We start from the raw sequence: 20,322 nt of genomic DNA on the forward strand, positions 1-20,322 counted from the left end.
GCACACTGCAGGGTGTCGGGCATCCCCCTTGCAGCAGCGTGATGCAACACTCAGCCTCAGAGTCACCAAGCATCCTTCACCCCCGGGAGTCACAGAGTCCTGCCCTGTCCCCTCCTGTCCCAGCTCTGCTCCTGCCCCGGGAGCTCAGCCCCACCACCCACACCCTGCGCCCACAAGTGATGGAAGAACCCGAGCAAATGACGACAAACAGCAATTGGGGCGTGACAGAATGACTGATGATTTAATGCTTCTTGAAGTTTTTTGTTTCCTTCCACAGGGCGTTGGTTTTAAAAACAAACAAAACGAGATAAAATAAATTAATTTATGTACACTTTACATACACTGTGTCACATGGAGCTTTGCAGCAACAGTAACCAGAAATTGTTACAAAATAGAAAGTTACATGGCTGTTACAGGCCCTCAGCTGCCTGCAACCTTGAAGGTTGTCATCCTGAGTGTGGTTGGCAAAGTGATCATGTAAACATGTTTAGAAGCATTTGCGGTGGACAATGGATGGGCCGGCTTCATCGTATTCCTGCTTTGTGATCCACATCTGCTGGAAGGTGGACAGGGAGGCCAGGATGGAGCCGCCGATCCAGACAGAGTACTTACGCTCGGGTGGGGCGATGATCTGGAAAACAAAGAGTTGAGGTCAGCAAACACGCCCCTGCTGCGGGGGCCAGGCTGTGCACAGCCCCTGCAGGGCAGCGAGAGAAGGCTGCTCCCAGCACCTTCGTGCCCCAGCCTTACCTTGATCTTCATGGTGCTGGGGGCCAGGGCTGTGATCTCCTTCTGCATGCGGTCAGCGATACCGGGGTACATGGTGGTACCACCAGACATGACGTTGTTGGCGTACAGGTCCTTCCTGATGTCGATGTCGCACTTCATGATGCTGTTGTAGGTGGTCTCATGGATACCTGCAGACTCCATACCTGGGGGCAGCAGGGGGAAACAGGGTAAGTGCAAAGTAAGAGCTCTGCGTGGTGGCTCTGGAGAGAGGAGAGAGCTGCCAAGGGAAGAGAGAGGGAGGGGGGCACGCACCAATGAAGGAAGGCTGGAAGAGGGTCTCTGGGCAGCGGAAACGCTCATTGCCGATGGTGATGACCTGCCCATCAGGCAGCTCGTAGCTCTTCTCCAGGGAGGAGGAAGAGGCAGCAGTGGCCATCTCGTTCTCAAAGTCCAGAGCCACATAGCACAGCTTCTCCTTGATGTCACGGACAATCTCACGTTCAGCTGTCAGGGGGAAGCAATGGAATCAGTGTTGGCAGAAGAGGAGCAGGGAGCACTTGCACTGCCTCCATAGCTCTGCTGGAACTCCAGACCCCCAGCCACACATAAGCTCCCACTGGGGACTCTTTCTGGGGCTTTCTGGGGCAACGGGGTGAGAGCATCTCTAGAAGTGCGAGGGTTGGAAACAAGAGGGAGCTTTTTGGAGGAGGGAATGGTGCTTACCTGTAGTGACAAAGGAATAGCCACGCTCAGTCAGGATCTTCATCAGGTAGTCCGTGAGGTCACGGCCAGCCAGATCCAGGCGCATGATGGCATGGGGCAGGGCGTACCCCTCATAGATGGGGACATTGTGTGTCACACCATCCCCAGAGTCCAGCACGATACCTGGGGAGACAAGAAGAGCCATCTGAGACATGTGGCCCACAGAGGGTCCTGCCCTAGGGGCAGAGTGCTTATCAGGTGTAGGGATCCAGTCCTGGGCGTCCTTGCTTGGGGAAGAGGGGCCAGCAGGACTTGACACTCACCAGTGGTACGGCCAGAGGCGTACAGGGACAGCACAGCCTGGATGGCCACATACATGGCAGGGACGTTGAAGGTCTCAAACATGATTTGGGTCATCTTTTCACGGTTGGCTTTGGGGTTAAGGGGGGCCTCAGTGAGCAGAGTGGGGTGCTCCTCTGGGGCGACACGCAGCTCGTTGTAGAAGGTGTGGTGCCAGATCTTCTCCATGTCGTCCCAGTTTGTGATGATGCCGTGTTCAATGGGGTACTTCAGGGTCAGGATACCTCTCTTGCTCTGGGCTTCATCTCCTACGTAGGAGTCCTTCTGACCCATACCCACCATGACGCCCTGCAGGGGAGGAAAGCGGGGGCTCAGCAACCTCTCCGCGGGAATCCCCAGCAAGACGGGAGGATGCGGAGGGCTGGAAGGCAGCGGGGCTCCGCTGTGGCAGGGCGTGCGGGGAGGCTCGGAGGGGAAGCGCGCCGTACCTGATGGCGGGGGCGGCCGACGATGGAGGGGAACACGGCCCTGGGGGCATCGTCCCCGGCGAAGCCAGCCTTCACCAGGCCGGAGCCGTTGTCGCACACGAGCGCGGTGGTCTCGTCCTCGTCACACATGGTCTCGGCTGTGTCTGCGGGGGCACAGGGCAGCGGGGCTGAGCCTCACGGCCGGCGGCAGCCGGGGCGGTGTCGGCGGGGCCGGGGCTTACCTGTGCTGGTCGGGCAGAGACAGAGGCTCCCGCTCCTCGCCGGGTCACTCGTGGCCGCCGCGGCCGCCGCCGAGCCTTTTATCGGGGCGGGCGGCGGCAGCGACCGGCCCCCAGGAATGCGGCCCCGGCCGTCCCCATATTTGGGCGTGGGGCCCGGCGCGGCCCCGGCCCGGCGGTGCCCAAAGAAGGCGCTCCTGGCCCCGGCCCAGGTGAGCCGGGCCCGGCCGTATAAGGCGCGTCTGCCGAGCCCCCCCCGCCGCCGCCCGCGGCCGGGGCCGAAATAATCCCCCGGCAGCACCGGCCCCGTTAAGGGCAAAGCAGGTGGGGGCGGCCGGAGCCCCGCGGGGCTCGGCGCGGCCGGGGGCGAGCGGCCATCGGCTCCGCGGCCACCACGTGCCGAGGCTCGGGCTGCGAAGGGAAACGCGCCCCTCCCGGGTCCTTCCCATAGCTATAGGTGAGCCCAGGGGGAGAAAGGGAACCGGGAGAGAAATGACAAGGTAGATCCCCGGTTTGCAGGGCACACGGCGACAGCCCAAGCAAAACCCACAACTTCGCACATCAAGTTAAGCCGTGCGTCGTTTCCTTGTTGCGATTTAAAAATGGAAAATAAATGCACGGGGTAACATCTGTCAGACAAATGCCTGAAGAGAAGCCCGGTAAAGGATTAATCCTGGTCTGATCCCAGAAGCCTGACGTAGCCGTGAATGCTGGTGCCATTACGAGTGCCCATTGCTGGGCGCTGAGCTCGGCCAGGCAGCACGGGAGCCTTCAGCTACCCCTGTGGCTCACCCTTCCCAAAAGGAGCCCGCTCTCACAGGCAAGTCATCTCTGACCAGCTGAAGGTACTGCGCAAGTGAAAAGGAACAGTTCATCTCCTTCAGCTGTGGGTGCTTAAGCAGAGATTCCATGAGGGACACTCAGAAGATTTTACAGATACTTGGTTCCCAACAGAATGAAGAGGCAGTAATGCAAGCAGATTTGCAGCCCTGACGCTATGTTTGATGAAATCAACATTCAAGGTCTTCTCCAAAGGCACAACTGGTCAAGTGTAAATCCTTTGAAAATGTAGGGAGTCAGGCAAGAAGGAAGAGGAATAGTAGGCTAGAGCACTGTGCTGTGAGGAGTATCCTGCAAGTGGAGGTACTTCTGCAGGTGATTTCCTCCACTGCAAGGCAGAGCAGACAGCTCAAGAGAGAAGCAGACAACTTTTCTTCTGCTCTGTTTAACTTCTGCATCCTCCAGGTTGGCAGCATTTCTCTTCACCTCTGGCAGCCATCTAATTCCTGCTGCTATAGATTTTAAATTCCTGTCAAGTTCTTATATTAAAATGTGGTCTTCTCTCACCCTGTTCCTCAGCTTTTACTATTCTTCAGTTCTGTCATCAACAACTGACAGTACAAAAATCGGAAGCCTGAAAGTACTTGAAGGCATCACAGCCACTAAATCTATTTACAGAACTGTAGTGCTTCATTGTGGTTTCAAAAATACAGTCGGTTGTGTTGAATCAGAAATCAAGTAACAGAAACCCTAACGTCGCTGAAAGATAAACATCCTTAATCCTGCAATGAAACATGATGCAAGCATAAACACACTCTTAAACTCTCTAAACCCTTTTATTTTTTCTCTAACCCAATCTAGTTTACAGCAAAGTGCCCAAATGGCAAAGTTAAATTCTCCCACTTTTGAGCAAAATATCATTTTCTGCAGGTAGATCTGATGTTTATCTGAATTCACTAAATGAATGTGGTTTTTGTCTCAAGTCAGAAAGCAGTTGGAGTTAGTTTCCAGTACAGGGCACAAAGAACTCACTTTCCACCATGTATAGCTTCTGAAATTGATCACAAATGACAACTGATAAACTTTTCAGCTGCTCTGTTGAAAACAAAGGATTTAAATGTGTACCTCCCCTACTTTGTGTGCTCGCCATTACTGAGAAAATAACTGTTAAAGAAACAACGTATGTCTTTATTCAGGAGGAACTATTCATCCCCCTCGGGCAGTTTTAACCCTTATCTTTTTGTCACAAGTTTGTTTTTGTTACACTTAGAAACAACCTAGAGCTGTGGCATTTGCCACCTTCCATATGCAGTGGTAAATGAAGGCATCCTCCTGGAGCAGTAATCTGAGACAGGAGTTCTGCACCAGCACAGTTTATTACATAATGAGGCAGAGGACAGAGGGGAGGAATAACCCTGAATCCCAGGCTCTTTAAACTTTCCAACAGAACTGAGAACCAGTTCAACACTACTAGTACAAGAACATTAAACATCTGTTTAGACATGGAAGTTATTTTAATGAGGCTTTGTTTAAGTAAACTCATTGCAAGTAGCCTTCTGTTTTGGCAAAAGTCAGATGGAAAGCCGTTGTACAAATGCCAAGTGCCTCCCAACCCAGCAGTAGAGTAAAACAGTTGAGAACCCCATACAGCTCATCCTTTCCCAAAAACCTGGAGAATGATTTTACACCAACCACGATAAACACGACCAGAGAAGCCAAGCACTTAGGAACAATGGATAAGGGTGGTCAGAACCGCCTGCACCTGGAGCAAGCTTTCCAGGGCTTGCCCTCCTGCTCCTGAGAGAACACAGAGATCTGGCCAACAGTCTAGGAAGATATGAGATATCCCCAAAGTGATTTATGGTGGACAGTCAGTTAAAGAGATTCCTCTTCAAGCAAAATCTAGGAGTCTAGGAAAAGTTAAGGCAGAATATATTTTGGCAGGGGCAAGCAATCCTTTATTCCATTAGTGCCTTTCTCCTCAAACCCTGCTAAGTGTATCAATGTGAAACCACTCTCAAAGTGACATTCAGGCGGACACGTGGAATTCTTCCAAGGCTTTGAACCAGCGACTCCTTTGAGGCCGGAGCTGGGAGCTACACTCACACTTCTCAGCCATGCAAGACTGTAGAAGAGCAAAGTTCGCTGCTAGAACAATCTTAGAAGATGACTGCTAGTGCATTTCTTTCCCATATTAGTTGGAACCTCTCTACATAAATCTATTCTTCCAAACATGTTCAGACTCTCAGCCCAGCTTACTGTATTAGTACAGGGAGGAGGGGAAGCCATGGAAGGGGAGCTGTGCTTTTAAAACTAGAAACTGGATTCTCTTCAACCAATTTAACTTCTGACCTTCTCAGCTGTTAGATCAAGTTGTTGCAGCAGGCATGGAGCCAGACAAGTAAAACAGAAGGGCATGCAAGTTGCTCTGCAGTCAGTTTCTGGCTCTTCAGCTACATGCAGAAGAAAGGTGCAACGCATCAGATTGCAGTAACTCTTATTGAAAGACTAAATTCTGCTGTTAATCAGAATAATTGAGAAATTGACTTTTTTTTTTTTTTTTTTTTTTTCTTTTTCCCATGTCAGAGATAACTAACTGGGGTAGTGGGATTAGAAAGGAAAAAAGGAAATTAGTAGTGCCTATGAGTAGAGACCAAGGCATGGAAGTAAGGAAGATCATGCTGTACTCCCACACTTTCATAATTGCTTTCGAGGTTTCTTCTGAGCCTAGGCACAAGCAGTTGCTGTGAATAACTGCATGGTGAGCTGCTAATCCCATTTTACATGTATGCTAGAAATAGCTTAAAGGAAGTCAAACGGATACAATACTAAAATGTCTGGAAAAAGTTTAACAGATACAAACTGAAAGAATGGAATGTTTACTGGCCTAGAAGGCCTAGAATGAGAGCAGCACTTTATTATTTTCTGTCACAGACAAGCTGTGATCGGGGACAACACAGCTATCATTTTTGTGCAAGTAGCCTTTAATGCAAAACTGAAATTACCTAGTTTCTACAGCAAAAAAATGTACAAAGAAGGAGTAGAGTTATTTGATAGAATAACATCTTATTTTTAAGTAATGTATGCAGGCACCCTGCATTAGTATGTTCAGTATTCTCTCTGAACTGAAATCATAGCCCCAGCTTCCCACACTCTGCAGTGGGTCTCTGTGTGTCAGTGTATCCTGGAGTCTCAGACTGGACACATTCTATTCAAGATACAGAACAAAACAGCAAGTTTACCAAAGGCACAGAAAATGAAAACTTTATTTTCACTTACAACTGCGTCCCCTGACTAAAGCATCAATGTCTATACATTTAAGACCAAGTATATTACTCATACAGAATTTATCACCAAGTTTTAGCAAAAATCCAAAGAGAATATAAAAAAGTAAACATGAATTCAACAGTTTATTAGAAAAAACATTTTAAAAGTGGGAATCATGTTTGCCCCTGAACGTAGAGTTCATAGTTTGCTTTTAACACAAATTCGAAGTAAGGGTTGTATTTCAAGTTGCCGAGTTCGTTTGCTTGAAGCAAGTCCTTCACCTCTGGCAAATACTCACTTAATTGAACTCCTACAAAACAAAACCATTTATTACAACACTGATTGAAGTACTTTGCATTAGCAGTTAACACTATTTTTAAGTAAACACCTGCACCTGTCTCAGAGCTAAATTACTCTTGGAATTGGGAAGTGATGATTCTATTATACAAGTCAAGAAATACAATAAAGCTTAAGTAGCCTGTAAAAGAGAGTTAATTTTCTTTAATCCAGAGTTCAGTAATTTAATGATTAAACCTAAAATCCAAGTCTTTATATAACACTTCAACAAAATAAAAACAAATAATAAAAGAAAGAGAAAAGAAAGTTCAGTCATAGAACAACAATAAAGCAATTGCAGCAGTTCCAGCTTAAGGTGGGCAAGTCCTACAAATGCAAGGAAATTGAAGTAATTGAACACACAAAACTGGAACTGTTCTAAAGAACTAAAGTTTGGTCTTTTTCACATGAAGCCTTATGTGTTCTGCAGAAAGTTCTATGCAGTAATATTTAAAACTTTGAATCATAGTTGCTTCCCTTCCCTCCCTCCCTCCTTCAGCTGTAAATTCCATGGCCATAACTTCCTACAGTCAACTTCATGTGGAGAATGGGAGGTTTATTTTTTGGTTTTGGCTTTTGGAGAGGGAAAACAATAGCAAAAAATAATTTGCCTAAAATAGATCTTCTGATGAGCAACAGTCAATTAATTATTATCCTGTATCTTCCAGAGAGACATGTTTACTTCTGGAAGAACTACTTCACTGTAGAATAAGCAACTGCTAAAAATCTGTTGAGTGCCCTACTGAGCAAATACCTTAAAGATACTAAGATTATAACCAAGAAATCTGCTCATCTCTTGTCCCCCTGAACAATTTACAGAGATAGAATTTGTTCCAGATGATTTTAACTGCCTAGTGGAATGAATCTTTTATTACTGAGAATTCAATAATGCTACTTTTTACATATTAGTGTTGACCTTAAGCAGCTTTTGAAACAACCACTTCAAGACACTCAATTATATTTAAGTATACTTTACCTTCTTTCAATAGCTTTTGTATTATTTTCACAAATATACTATCTTTAGATGCTTCAATTGGATCATCTCCACCATCTGAACAGGTCCATCTGCAAGTCAAAGAATGATTTGGGAAAGAATTACACAGACAAAATAATAGGAAAACTAACAAGAAAAAAATCCCACAGGAAAATTAGACAAATTATCAAAGGTGATTAATACATGTCCATATGGAAGTATTATGTGCTTAGTTATAGCTCAAAGCAAGTGTTTTTTTTCCTGTCTTGTGTTAATTAGTTTTTATTCCAACAGTAAAACTGGAATGAAACTGCACCACTATAATGTGGTCCAGTTAGGAGGAGAAGAGCAATGTTTTCCATATTCTAAACCATTAAAAATCCCAACCAAACAACTTTATTTCTTTGATAAAATAAAAGTATTATCCAGATAGAACTACTTATTCTCAGTAATTATATTTTACAACTGAGGTGATTAAAGTGTAGACTTGTTTTTTTGGTAGAATAAAGCAAGAGAAGTAATTCTCTAATGTGAAAAAAATAAAATCAAAACAAAAATCAAAGAAAATAAATGGGAAAAATATTTGCAAAATCTATGTTGCAGGCCTGCAATAGCACACACAGTCACAAAACAGCTTATCTACTTTGTGATTAAATGTGAAGGCTCATGAAAACCAGTCTCATCTGTGATAAAAAAAAATCACAACAGATTTTTCTAAGAGGAAGATTGTTTGAAATTACAATTTTTCATTTTTGCAGAGCTTTATATGCATCAGTTTAAAGTCAACACCAACCTAACTTGTTTTGCTGTGGTTCTAACCTTTCACTTGTTAAAACTTCCTGTTCCATGTGCTAAGCTGTCAGACAAAACTGGTTCTCATATCACTCCCCAAACCACCACAGGCCTGTGGGACTTGCTTGTAACAGATCTGGACCTGGATCCAGAAGTTATTATTGACAAATCCTCTGTACTTCACTGGTTTTACCCTGGATGTCTCTTCAGCTCCTAAATGTCTAGGATTACATCTTTAATTCCACTGGGAAGAATGCAAGGAAAGGAGGGAGGGAAGGGGGATTTGCTCCCCTTGGGCACAGAGGATAGTGAGGACACTGGCAGAGCATCAGGAGCACACTCAGCAAGGCTCTCCATCCTACCCAAGAACCTTACCAGCATCTGTGGCCCTCAAGTTAGAAATCACAAGCCATCCTTACAAGTAGGTACTGCCACATCTCAAATGTTTACTTTTGCACACAGATGAAAGTTAACACCACCTCTCTGTAAGCCTTGGTGAACCTTGCTGGACTAGAAACTCAGCTGGGACATCAAGTTTTCTACCACTATTCAGTGTAAAGTCTGCATCTCAAATTGTCCCTGGTTAGCTGCTAGAATGGCCAAAATCTTGACAGTATTGTATGTGTCTGAACCCTTAAAATACCACATTCAAAACCCCATGCTTGTTCAGGGTAGACAGATCATAAACCAATATCTGGACTGGTGCCATGCAGAATTTTGAATTCTTCTGTTTTTAAAATAACAGGAAGGGAAAACACTTGGAATAGTGTGAATCTCTTTCTGCTAATTACTTGTGTTATATGAAGACTAACAGTCTTGCAATTAGGAATTATTTCCTAGACACCACTGCCCTTTGAAATCTATCCTATACATATGTGTGAATCCAAATGCTGCTTATTTCCATTTTAATCACAAATGGCACAGTGCATTTGGAATGTAATCTCTCCTCATCTTTTCTTCCTTAGGTCCATTTTGGAATACAGGTGGGAGTTAAATTCAGAAGACTTCCGAAAGTTAGAAAGGAAAGGGAGGAAATGCCATTTGCATTATTTAACCTGGGAGAGAACAGTACTACTGTTCTCTTGAGAAGATTCTTGTGACCAACTGGATTCTGCCTGTATTTGGTTTTGAACATCCATGAGAGTGGCTCTTCTAAGCACCATTTAGGCTTTGATCTCTTACAGCCAAGAATGCAGTTTTGACTCAAAAAGATCATGAAATTGCCAGTGTGGTTCAGTGGCAAAACCCAAGTGAAATAAAAGCTTGCAGGAGTGACCTCTGTGTATGCCACCTTAATAAAAAGCTTCTATTTGAGATGCTTCAAAGGGAAAAAAAAAAAAAAAAGGTTAAAAAGCTTCAGCATTGGTCACTCCTTTTACCTCAGGAAAAGGCTCAAGAACAAAAGCTGTATGGGTTAATTTCTGTGTCAGGTGCCAGGACTGCATAGTAGGTTGCCAATGAGATAAACCAACCAAGTACTGCAGGTTTTTTTTTGCTATGGTTTCACTTTACAAATAAGAATACAAGTTTTGATCAGACATATTATACTTCACTAACCTTATCCTGTGAAATTAAATATTTTTGGTGAATTAGAGAGTAGTACACTAAAATATAATTCTGGAAAAGCTGTGCCTTAGTAAATTAATTTATACTTACCCATCTCTCTGGAGAGCCTTACAGAGAATTTTCAGTTTAAGATCATTTACATCCACATCTTCTTCCTTCAATTCATATAAGGAGAAAAAGACAGGCAAATTAAAATTTTAGGGTTTTTACAAAGAAATTATCACTCTGTCACACAGATTGCACCAATGAATTAGATTCTTCAATCATCAAACATAATTTTAACATATGCTGTTTTAACAGATGACCTGATTGGATTGTTGAAACACCAAACACTGTTTGTTTCTATTTGAAATCATGGACTCAGACTTTCTACACCACCTCTCAACTGCTGAAGACCAACTAACACAGTTTGTAAAAGGGCACATTTTAAAATACTGATTTGTAAAACATTGTATTCTAGGCAAGTTTTATTTTACCATGTGCTAAATGATGACTGGAGTCAAAGCTCTTTTGTCAGTATGGCCAAGTTAACTAACATGCATTAGTATCCACATTAGGATACATGTTCTATGAATATATTAGTACATGCTTCCAAAGATAAACATTTGATTTGTAAAGAGCAGTTTCTTCACTGCACAGAAACTGGCACCTCCAATTTGTGATGAATGGTTCTACACAAGTTGTTAGAAACTTAAATATCTGTGGGAAAAAAAATTGAAATTGCATGGGTTTAGAGTAACATTTATTTTATTGAGATGAAAAAAAAATACAGTTGGAAAAAAAGCAGATGGCAAATCTGTGGTTCAAGGATATTTACTTGTTAGCAAGTGGGTGACTATCCCACATTACCTCATGATAATAAATGAAACTATTAAGAGAGAAGACAGAAGAGCTAAACTAAAAACAGTTGATCTTTGTCCTGTTTGGAGCCTGCAGGGAAGCAAGGCTCTAAAAAAGAAACTATCGACTATAAATGGGAAGTGAAGATGAAGAGTGCAATTTTTCTTAAATTATCTAAACCACATTTGGCATTATGTCTCCAGTGACTTAAAAACAAACTGAAAAAAAAATCAAGGGTTGCTTTAATTACAATACACTAAGCTAATATGTTAATCAACTACAGATGCACCACCCTAGCTTAAATAATAATAAAAAGTCTCTAGGTTAGAAATCCTTCAGAAAGTTTTCCTACCTCATCAATATATTCCAGCAGATCAAGTGCTTTCTTGAAGTCATATTCATTGGCTCTTCTGTTCTCATCACATATGAACATCTATGAAATCAGAGATTAACATGGAGAATTATTTTTAGCCTACAAACTAACATAACTGGTATCAGGGACAACCCACTATGGGAAGACCACCACGTATTTTCTACTTACATGACCTTCTCATGAAACTATGTCTTGATTCAACTGCTAGTATTTTTATAGTAAGGAATATACTTAAGGTTTTAAAGCAGCATTCCACCTACGTGACAATGGTCTCTGGACAAATGACACTGGATACAAGGCTGCTGGGTTTCAAATTTAAGTGCCATTTAAGGCTGTAACATTCCTGGACTACTGTAGCCAGAGCTCAGCTCCACAAATAAGCTCTCTGAATTATTTTGGTAATTAAGCTCAAAGCAGTACTTCAGCACATGTGCTGCCTTTCAACCCTTAAAAACAACAAGTTCCCGTTAGTATTTCATATCTCCCAATTATAAATTAGTAGTTCGAAGAAAAATTAACATTAAACTCTTTTAATTTACATTTTCTGAGTTTCATTTTTGCATTGCAAGTAGCAAGTATCAACACTGGTTTGACAATAAGAGAGAACTCAGAAGGAAAACTTCTGTGGTGCTAGCACTCATCAAGTCCTGACTGACATTTCCACCCTTCCCTAATCCCACAGACAGCCTTTCTTTAAGACACAGGTAAGGACTTCACAATCTGCTCTTAGCAGAGTTCTCAGAAAATTATGAGAATGTGAACAAACAAGCATGCTTGTTTACCTGCTAGCTTCTGATTTTCCACAGGATTAAAGAAAAATACAGAAAAAAACCCACCCAGACCTAAGTGACTTTTTTACAATATATTGCTGTTATTCATGGAATTTTTTATGTGTGCATCACTGAATGATAAAAATATGTGGCAAACAAGGCAGAATCAGCTACCGGCTCCTGGTTGATAGCAGAAGGCACTATTACTTATCCTAGTGCTGGAACAGTTCAGATTTTTATTTTTGTTATGGGTTGGATTTTTGTAAAAGAAAACAAAAGTAGCAAGACTTCTGGTGCCTCTTTGCAACAGGTGACCAAAAGCCTGCTTTTAGAACTTTTCCATTTTCTATCTTGCAGCATCCTTCTCCACTAAGGTAGAATCGTTCATTCTGCCTTCCAAGTTCTGCCCTACCAAGAACGTAAAGGAAGGTAAAAACAATCTCACATCCAAAAACTGGTTTAGACCAGTAAATCAACTTCTGGCACTGATCTGATTTGCTTTTTCTTATAGCAGCACTCCAGAACACACATTCAACAGAAAAAAGCTGAGACTAAACCCATCATTCTGATGTTTGCTGGTAGAAACTAAATGAAGTTAAACTAATTCACACATCAGATCTTTAGGTGCTTAGCAAGTCATATAAGGAATAAAGGCAGCTGTGACCTTCTCATTCATATTATCACAAAGGGGCAGAAAACATACTGAAAGTTTACCTGTGTAATGACGAAAATATGGGACACTTACATCAATGAGCTGAGATGCAGACAGCACTGGCATATCATTGAGGTTCAGCTGTTTCTCTGCCAGGAGTTGTTCGGGAAGTGTCTCCTGATGTAACAAGAAGCGCTCCTGCTCTGATATTTCTTGTAGTCATTTAAGGAAATGAATGTTTCATGTTATTAAAATGTAATAATAAATTGTGTGGCACAACAATAACTGTCAAGTCACAATATTATTCAAGCCTACAAGCGTTTGTTATGAAGCATTCTATTTGGACTCTCATCCACATTCCCAAAGAAATACTTCCACTTCAATACTGCCATCCCAGGGAGCTAGTTCTTACTTTCCACTCATGTTCCCAGTGTAATGAAAATGCACAACTCTACTTTTACCCCAAAACTTCAAAATTAATACAGAGAAATGGACAGAAGCTGTTGGACTGCACAGGAAAATGAGTTGGTTGCAACTTCAAGGAGCTGTGCCATGGACATGTTGCATCTCATGAACTGTTCAATTCTTGACTGTTTCATACTTGCCAGTATGAGCTGCTTTAGGATCAGAAACTTGCTAATCTGAGATATTAAAAATGGAATAATATCAACCACACTATATAAACCTTGCCCTTCCCACCATCTTCCATTGAATGTCAGAATACGGAAAATAATTCTGTGGAGCATTATATCTGTTTAGAGGAATAAGCAAAATGTGGCAGAAATAATTAATCTTTCTTTATCAATAGGGAAGTAATACACGAAGAGTTTAAGCTTTAAAAACTCCATCATGTGCCACACAGAAATGTGTAGCAGAATGAGGTCCAGAACAAATTCTGAAAGTCCTTTAGCCCATTGAAATAAAGCTTTGATTATCCCATTTGCCATTTTTAAATCTTCCTATTTAAAGCTGAGAGTCTTCACATCAGCATAGGCATTTTCACAGTGATAAAAAAACAAACCTAAAGTTCAATATTTCATGCAACGCTATACAACTTAAAGGCAGATAATACATCATTATTATTATTATGAGCTAAAAATAAATTTTAAAGCCTACCTAGTTAATCTTATTATTGCCATTCTTTTTCAATGGGATTTAAGAATCATTCATCACATAGATGGATAAACATGCAGATAAACAGAAGTAATCCTGAGCAGCAACCCTGAGTCATATTCCTGAGCTTCCCCCTGGTGGCCAGAATTTAACCAGTAGTGCAAAATTGCTTTTTCTCAAAATCACAGCACACGTGCTACACAAACAGTATTTTCCAAAGAGATATGAATGGCAGAGCAGTGGAACCATTGCATTTGGTAGTGAAGCACTTTTCCTGTTTACATCATTTCAGATAGAGTAAAACGAAACACTGTCATGGTAACCTCCTAGATACAGAGAGCAAAACCCTGAGGCACTTCTTGATCACAACTGTATATATTTGCAATTGCATTATTGTACTACAACACAGTTACAGGATTTTCTTGTACAGCCTAAGAACCTCAGGACTTGAGAAGAATTCAAAAGTGAAAGCCATTCTATAAATGGGCTCTAAGAAATTAATTAAGTTTTACCTTGCATTTGAAATATAAAATGCAGATGCATTAAAATACATTTAATGTGAATGGTTAACAACTTTCAGCCACTTCTCAAAGTACAGGTGCAGATTGTTATTTTTGCCAATATTTTACATGTTAGTGGAAAGGTACAAATTTGCCATGCTCATAGTCCTAATTCAATGTGAAAGTGAATACTGAGGTTAGTGCCTCCTGCTGCCTTCCTTGTGCTTCCTGAAATGAGCAAAATCATCAGCCCATTTATCCTTGCCAACCTAAGTCAGCACCTTCAACATAAAAAAAAATCAACAATCTCCAAAATTAATGTGATTCTAATTCAGTAATTTAGTAAGTATTTTCTTCACTTTGCCTTGTTTCTATTTTTTACCTTCTATTTTCTCTTGTAATATGTCTTCTGAGAAATCTGATGCCAATGCAGCTAATTTGCTCAAGCCAAGAAGAGTTTTCTTCTTTGCAAAATATCGTGTCTCCATATTTGCTAAAGTCTGCAACGTTCTGTGAGCCTAAAATTAACAATGATGTTGGAAAACAATTTTGAAAATTAGGATCAGAAGCTTAACAGACAAGAATTTAATCTGAACAGAAGTCTCATGGTAATTTCTTGTTTGAAGTACTATAACCTTTCATTTCAAAAGTTGTACAATTTGCAAGTGAAACTCTTTGATGGAATTTTACACTCTTCAAGAAGAGGCTCTCCCCTTCAACAATATAATTTAAAAAATCTTTTAATTGCTAATAAAAAACCCTACCTTATTCTCACAGGATAAATTGCAACTGCACACATTGTATCTTTAGGATATAATTCAGTACTTTGCAATAAAAGCCAGGCAAATATGTTTTGACAGAATGCTTTTGCATGTAGATTAATTTACCTGTTAATTTGAGAATTCAAAAAACTAGAATTGTGTTTAACAGCTGCAGTAACCAAATACAGAGGCAAGAATTTGTTTAATCAGACAAAGGAACAGTTTCTGAGCACTTACTCAGAAAGAAACTATCTACACTGAATTAAACTACATATTTCAGAATCCTTACCCCCTCTTTGAAGTGTTTTGCCATGACATAGAAAATCTTAATTGACACAAATGGAATATTACAATATTCTCAAAGTGGTTTTTGTTTGTTTTGGTTGGGGTTGGTGGGTGGGACTTTGTAGTTTCTTTAAGAGGGATATAGCATTATGAACCTAGAATAGGTTCATAATAGTAGGATAGATGTTTCCATGATTTTCATGTTTAACAAACATGAATGTGGATTGAAAGAAGCCATTTTTAATTTGAAATACTTTTAACTGTTAAAGAAATGTATTTTTAAGCCTAGCAGAAGGATGGAAAGACTGACCAGCAAGAAGAGGGGACATAACTGGAAAGCCCAGAAGGTAACAAATGATCTCGCTTAAAACCAATGTCACATTAATCCATCCACATATCCATTTACTATTAAAAACACTTTAAACTATGAATGTAAGTGATTAAAGTTATCAATAGCTTTTTTGCATTCATGATACCACCAAATTCCTCAGCTTTAAGATCTTAGTCTTGAAAGAGAAGTTTCAGTTTTTCCCTGGCTGGAAAATATTGTAATGCTATTGATATTCACTATAAATTCCTAATTCCATCAAAGTAGTGATCACATAGTCAAACCAAACCTTCTAAGCAAAAAGTACTAGCCACTAGGCAGGGATGAAAAGCAGCCCTAATTTCCATTACATGGTGCAGTGGCTAACATGAGATACCAGGTGGTGCCTGAAGGGAGGCTTTTGGTATTCCAAAAGCACCAAATCAATTATCTGCCACCTTTCCCCTTATCACCTGGATATGCTGTCTTTTGATGGAGAAGAGTCATAACTTGGTAAATTACCTACTTGAATATGTACCTGACCTATTCCACATGTGGTATTTCCATCTGGCCGTATTTAAGAAACCCTACCTTTTGCAAATCCTGGCTATTGATGTCATGTAACCAGCTCAGATGTTCATGTGCTTGCAAGAAACTGGCCAGCTGTCCATGCTGAGCAATAGGCTGAGATAACAGCTTTCCTCGCTTTCCTTTTTCCAGATACCAGCGAAACAGGAAATCTGAAAAGTTCTGAACATAACAGAAATATGAACAAATTTTAACAAGTTACACTTCAGTATCTGATTCACCTTTTAAGTGCTTTACAAGATACAATTGGTAAGAAAATAGTAAGAACCTGCTTGATAAAGCCAGAGACACACACACACACACCACAAAATAGTGTTGATAAAAATTCCCATGTGAGTCCTGATAAAAAGGATTTAAAGCATTCATGAGCTCTCTGCAACAGATGCTGATAAACATAGAATCCTTCAATCAAAGTGATGGAAGTGCCAAAAGTAAATAGTTCACGTTAATACACAAGAGCAGAAATCACATCAATCACAATTCCTCTTGTCTCATTTTCAGACTGCTTCTTTGCCTCCTCTATACTTACTATTTCCTTTCATAAACAAGTTTACTCCAGCTGCCACTGGTTTTGAAACATTGTCTTCTACCTACAAGTCAACCTGCAACTTTCCTTCTATGTCTTTTGAAGACCAAAAAACACCCTACTTTATCCTCAAAAAACTTGAATATGAAATAACTAATTGTGATTTCTGTTTGAGATTTAATTTAGGCTTTACAGGACATTATTAGACTAGCATTTAATTTTAATTGCATTAGCAATTTCAAAAATGAAGTCTGAAGAGGCCATGTAAGTCCATCCATTAGACTTGTTTAATCAGTTCTACATTTGCCACAGTAACTTCTTTTCAGGAAGTTTTACATTTCCCCTTCAAAATAAAGCATGTGACGAGGGAAAAAAAAGGATAATTTATCACCTTTGACAGGCTGAATATTTAAGATGCACTATTTGAAACGACAGTAATTTCTGTCTAATACTGATACTTCTAGTTTTTGTTATTAGAACAACCTTTATGTACTCTCATTACTAAGAAACACGTATACTGCAGGATTTCTCTTTCCCCAATAGTTGTGGAAAGCTAAACAAATTCATCTCACCCAGTCTCAAATTAAGATCCTTTTGTTCCAGTCCCACACATTTCAAGTAATCTCTAGCACCTTTTCCTTAAGTTTTCTAATATTTCAGCACAATTAGTTTTTACACTAGATTTTAACAGACAGTGGAAAATCTGTCCAACAAATGTGTAGCAGGACAATACAAAATATCCCAAACCAATAGACCTACCTTACTACTCTTCCTAACTACTTTTATATTTATAATTTATATATTAATTACATTTCTATTTATACATTTAACAATTTCATCTCTTCTGGAAATTACTCTCCATTTTATATTATGTTAGTTTAATAAAATAATGTTTAATAAAACAGTGTAATGATAACAGCACCTGAGTGAATTTGCTTCACTCAGTCACTTGAAGTGACTTCACTTGAAGAAGCCACAAAATGCTGAAAAATGTTAAGAGTGAGGAAACATGTCTGGGGCACAAAAAGGTTCCATGAAAAGGCACTGCCCATACAGGTAGTACTTTTATTTCTGCTGGCTAGCTTTGCCTTCCCAATGTAAAATACTCTACTCAATATTTTACAGTGAATATCAACTTCAATTTTCCACATTCCCCCTGTATGTATACACAATTACATATGCATTAAAAAAAAAAAAAGCCAACAGAAACCCCAGAAAGAAATAATAAATTTTGCAACATTTCAGGTGCAAACTTGTTATAAAACACTATCTAAAGAAATAGAAGAGACTTGCCTGGTCTGCAAACTGAGTCATGTAGCGTTGTAATCTGGCCTGGTTGTCAGTCTGCTCACACATTTGCACCAGGATATCAAAGTCACAGTACTTCTCTGCTAAAGCAGCTGCCAACTGGTACTGTCCCAGGGAAACTAAGCAACCAAGAAAAAGAAGTTTAATCAAACAAGCTCGCCTTTGTCTGAGACCAGAAAAATGAAATCAAGGAGGAGATACTCTCACATTCCCAAAGGAACATTCCCCTCCTGTGCACATGCATGCCCACAGATCTACCACCTCTGTCCCAAGCACAAGAGGGAAAAAGGGAATACTAGATGGCATCATGTCTTCTATTTCCTCTGGAAGTTAGCATCATCTGCTATTTGCACTGGGGGAGGGAATTCCACCCATGACTTAACATCTACAATAACAGCCACTTAAATACACGAAGCAAAAAAAGCAGCAGCCATAGGCTTTTGGAAAAGGACAGGACAAATAAGGACAATTGGACTTGCATTGAAGAGAAACTACTTAGAATCTTGCTTTTTGTTCAACTAAATATGTAAGAACGAGCAGAAGACTTAGTTTTGTTGGTAAGGAAATATGAACCTTAGATTGAACATAATGATATTAAACATAATGATATAAAATGTATTTATAAGCTGACAGAGCCAAAGGATGTCAGGAAAACGGACAATGATAATTTCATGAAGCTTTTACTATGAATGTTCAAAAATTATCATTAGATTGCTCTACTTATATACTTTATTTCACTAAAAAAAATTAAATTTTCCAAAGTTACTAAAATGCATTTACACCAACCTATTTCAATTTTGAAAGGGAGCTTTTCTATGGCTTACTCATTCAGGACTTGACCACATCCAACACATTAAACAGTGGGCACAATTATTAAATAACTGGTATTCAAAAAGTAACTATTCACTGATAAACACCAAACAAACTTTCAGACATGTAAGTTTATCTCAACTTGTCACAGTATAAATATTTAGAATCCATTTACAGGCTAGTTTCAGCCAGGCAGTACAAGATAAAATCCTGCCAGAAAAATGTAACAAGTTGGTGGAAGACAGAAATTCAAGCACCCAGGTGTCTAATAACAGGTACACACAAGAAGTGCATGGATGCTAACTTGTAATCTGCTTGTTTTTTGTGTAATTATCTCATTAAATCATAAACCTGTCACTTGTACTGTGACAGCAACTGTGTAAAGCAAGCAGAATTCACACATGGATGCCATTTACTGTATCAAACTGGTGCAATTTCCTCATCGAACGAACCATTCAATCTTGGCGTTAAAGAACAGGGAGAGCACTCACGGAAAGGTGACAAGAGCTCGGATCTCTTCTGGACATATTCCATTTCCACGCTGCTGTAGCGCTCCTGATCAGCCAGACGATCCACAGACTTCAGCTGGGCCACGTAGCCATCCAGGAAGCAATCCAGGAGTGCCACCAGCTGCTCGGCCACCACGCTGCGGAGGTTGCTGTCCACCTGAGGATACACCACCTTCAGGATGATGCCGTGCTGCCGCGCTATTGCCGCGCGGACGCTGCTGGAGGCTGGGGAAAACAGCACAGGCAACGCTAAAGCAAAAATCCACTCACCGCAGCAATCCATGGAAAAGCACAAGGAAAACATTACTATGGGCAATTAAAAAAACAACACGAGGAAAAAAGTGTTTTCAGCTTGAAAACCAAAGTAATACCGTCACCACTCCACCCTGCAATAAACAACTACTCCCATCTATTTCAGGTATTAAACTGGGCCAAGATGTGGTAAACAAAAAGCCTGAACTACGCAGATCCATGCTGCCAACTACCAACATTAGCTCTTCTTCCAGAAGAAAATAATTGCCTGCACTATTTCTATGCAAAATAAAAGAGCACACACAAGGAAAAGGCAACTTCTATTAACCTAATTAAAATACTTTGATATAGTCATCAAAACACAAGATCAGAAGAGTTTGCATGGGTCCTGCTTTCATGAGGAGGAATATGGATTGCAAGACTTTTGTCTTGGAAGCACTAAAAAAACATGTCTGACACGTAGAGGCTACAAGGAAGCTTAAGCACTAACTGGAAAGTGCTTGCTTCTGAGAACAGTTGCTCTGATAGTTTTTCACACTATTAAACAATCAAAACAAAACACATTTATGCACGTAGA

At 40.7% G+C, this 20,322-nt stretch overlaps 2 protein-coding genes across 2 annotated transcripts in view; both read right to left on the reverse strand.

Moving 5' to 3' along the window:
- Positions 1–221: 221 nt before the first annotated feature.
- ACTA1 (actin alpha 1, skeletal muscle) lies at positions 222–2,601 on the reverse strand. The gene is made up of 7 exons (XM_079330406.1): positions 2,441–2,601; positions 2,220–2,362; positions 1,755–2,079; positions 1,453–1,614; positions 1,042–1,233; positions 751–932; positions 222–631 (listed from the first exon to the last, which is right to left on the reverse strand). Exons 2-7 carry the CDS (start codon positions 2,346–2,348, stop codon positions 488–490), a joined length of 1,134 nt encoding a protein of 377 aa, XP_079186532.1. The 5' UTR covers positions 2,349–2,362; positions 2,441–2,601; the 3' UTR covers positions 222–487.
- A 3,460-nt stretch (positions 2,602–6,061) lies between these two features.
- NUP133 (nucleoporin 133) overlaps positions 6,062–20,322 on the reverse strand; it is a 30,676-nt gene continuing 16,415 nt past the window's right edge. The window contains exons 18-26 of the mRNA XM_079330300.1: positions 19,476–19,718; positions 18,160–18,293; positions 16,344–16,502; positions 14,782–14,917; positions 12,880–12,998; positions 11,344–11,424; positions 10,242–10,306; positions 7,797–7,885; positions 6,062–6,794 (exon numbers count right to left, since the gene is read on the reverse strand). Coding sequence (XP_079186426.1) covers positions 6,658–6,794; positions 7,797–7,885; positions 10,242–10,306; positions 11,344–11,424; positions 12,880–12,998; positions 14,782–14,917; positions 16,344–16,502; positions 18,160–18,293; positions 19,476–19,718 — 1,163 coding nt within the window. The 3' untranslated portion in view covers positions 6,062–6,657. The remainder of the gene's footprint in view (positions 6,795–7,796; positions 7,886–10,241; positions 10,307–11,343; positions 11,425–12,879; positions 12,999–14,781; positions 14,918–16,343; positions 16,503–18,159; positions 18,294–19,475; positions 19,719–20,322) is intronic.

This window comes from Erithacus rubecula (assembly GCF_903797595.1).
Source record: "Erithacus rubecula genome assembly, chromosome: 2".
In the NCBI taxonomy this organism is placed as follows: Eukaryota; Metazoa; Chordata; class Aves; order Passeriformes; family Muscicapidae; genus Erithacus; species Erithacus rubecula.

Excerpts from the sequence above, each read along its gene's own strand:
- ACTA1 (XM_079330406.1), bottom strand. The coding sequence starts at position 2,348 with ATGTGTGACGAGGACGAGACCACCGCGCTCGTGTGCGACAACGGCTCC. Across the intron at positions 2,080-2,219 it reads TCGGCCGCCCCCGCCATCAG|GGCGTCATGGTGGGTATGGG; the intron begins GTACGGCGCGCT and ends CCTCCCCTGCAG. Across the intron at positions 1,234-1,452 it reads CTATTCCTTTGTCACTACAG|CTGAACGTGAGATTGTCCGT; the intron begins GTAAGCACCATT and ends TCCCCCTGACAG.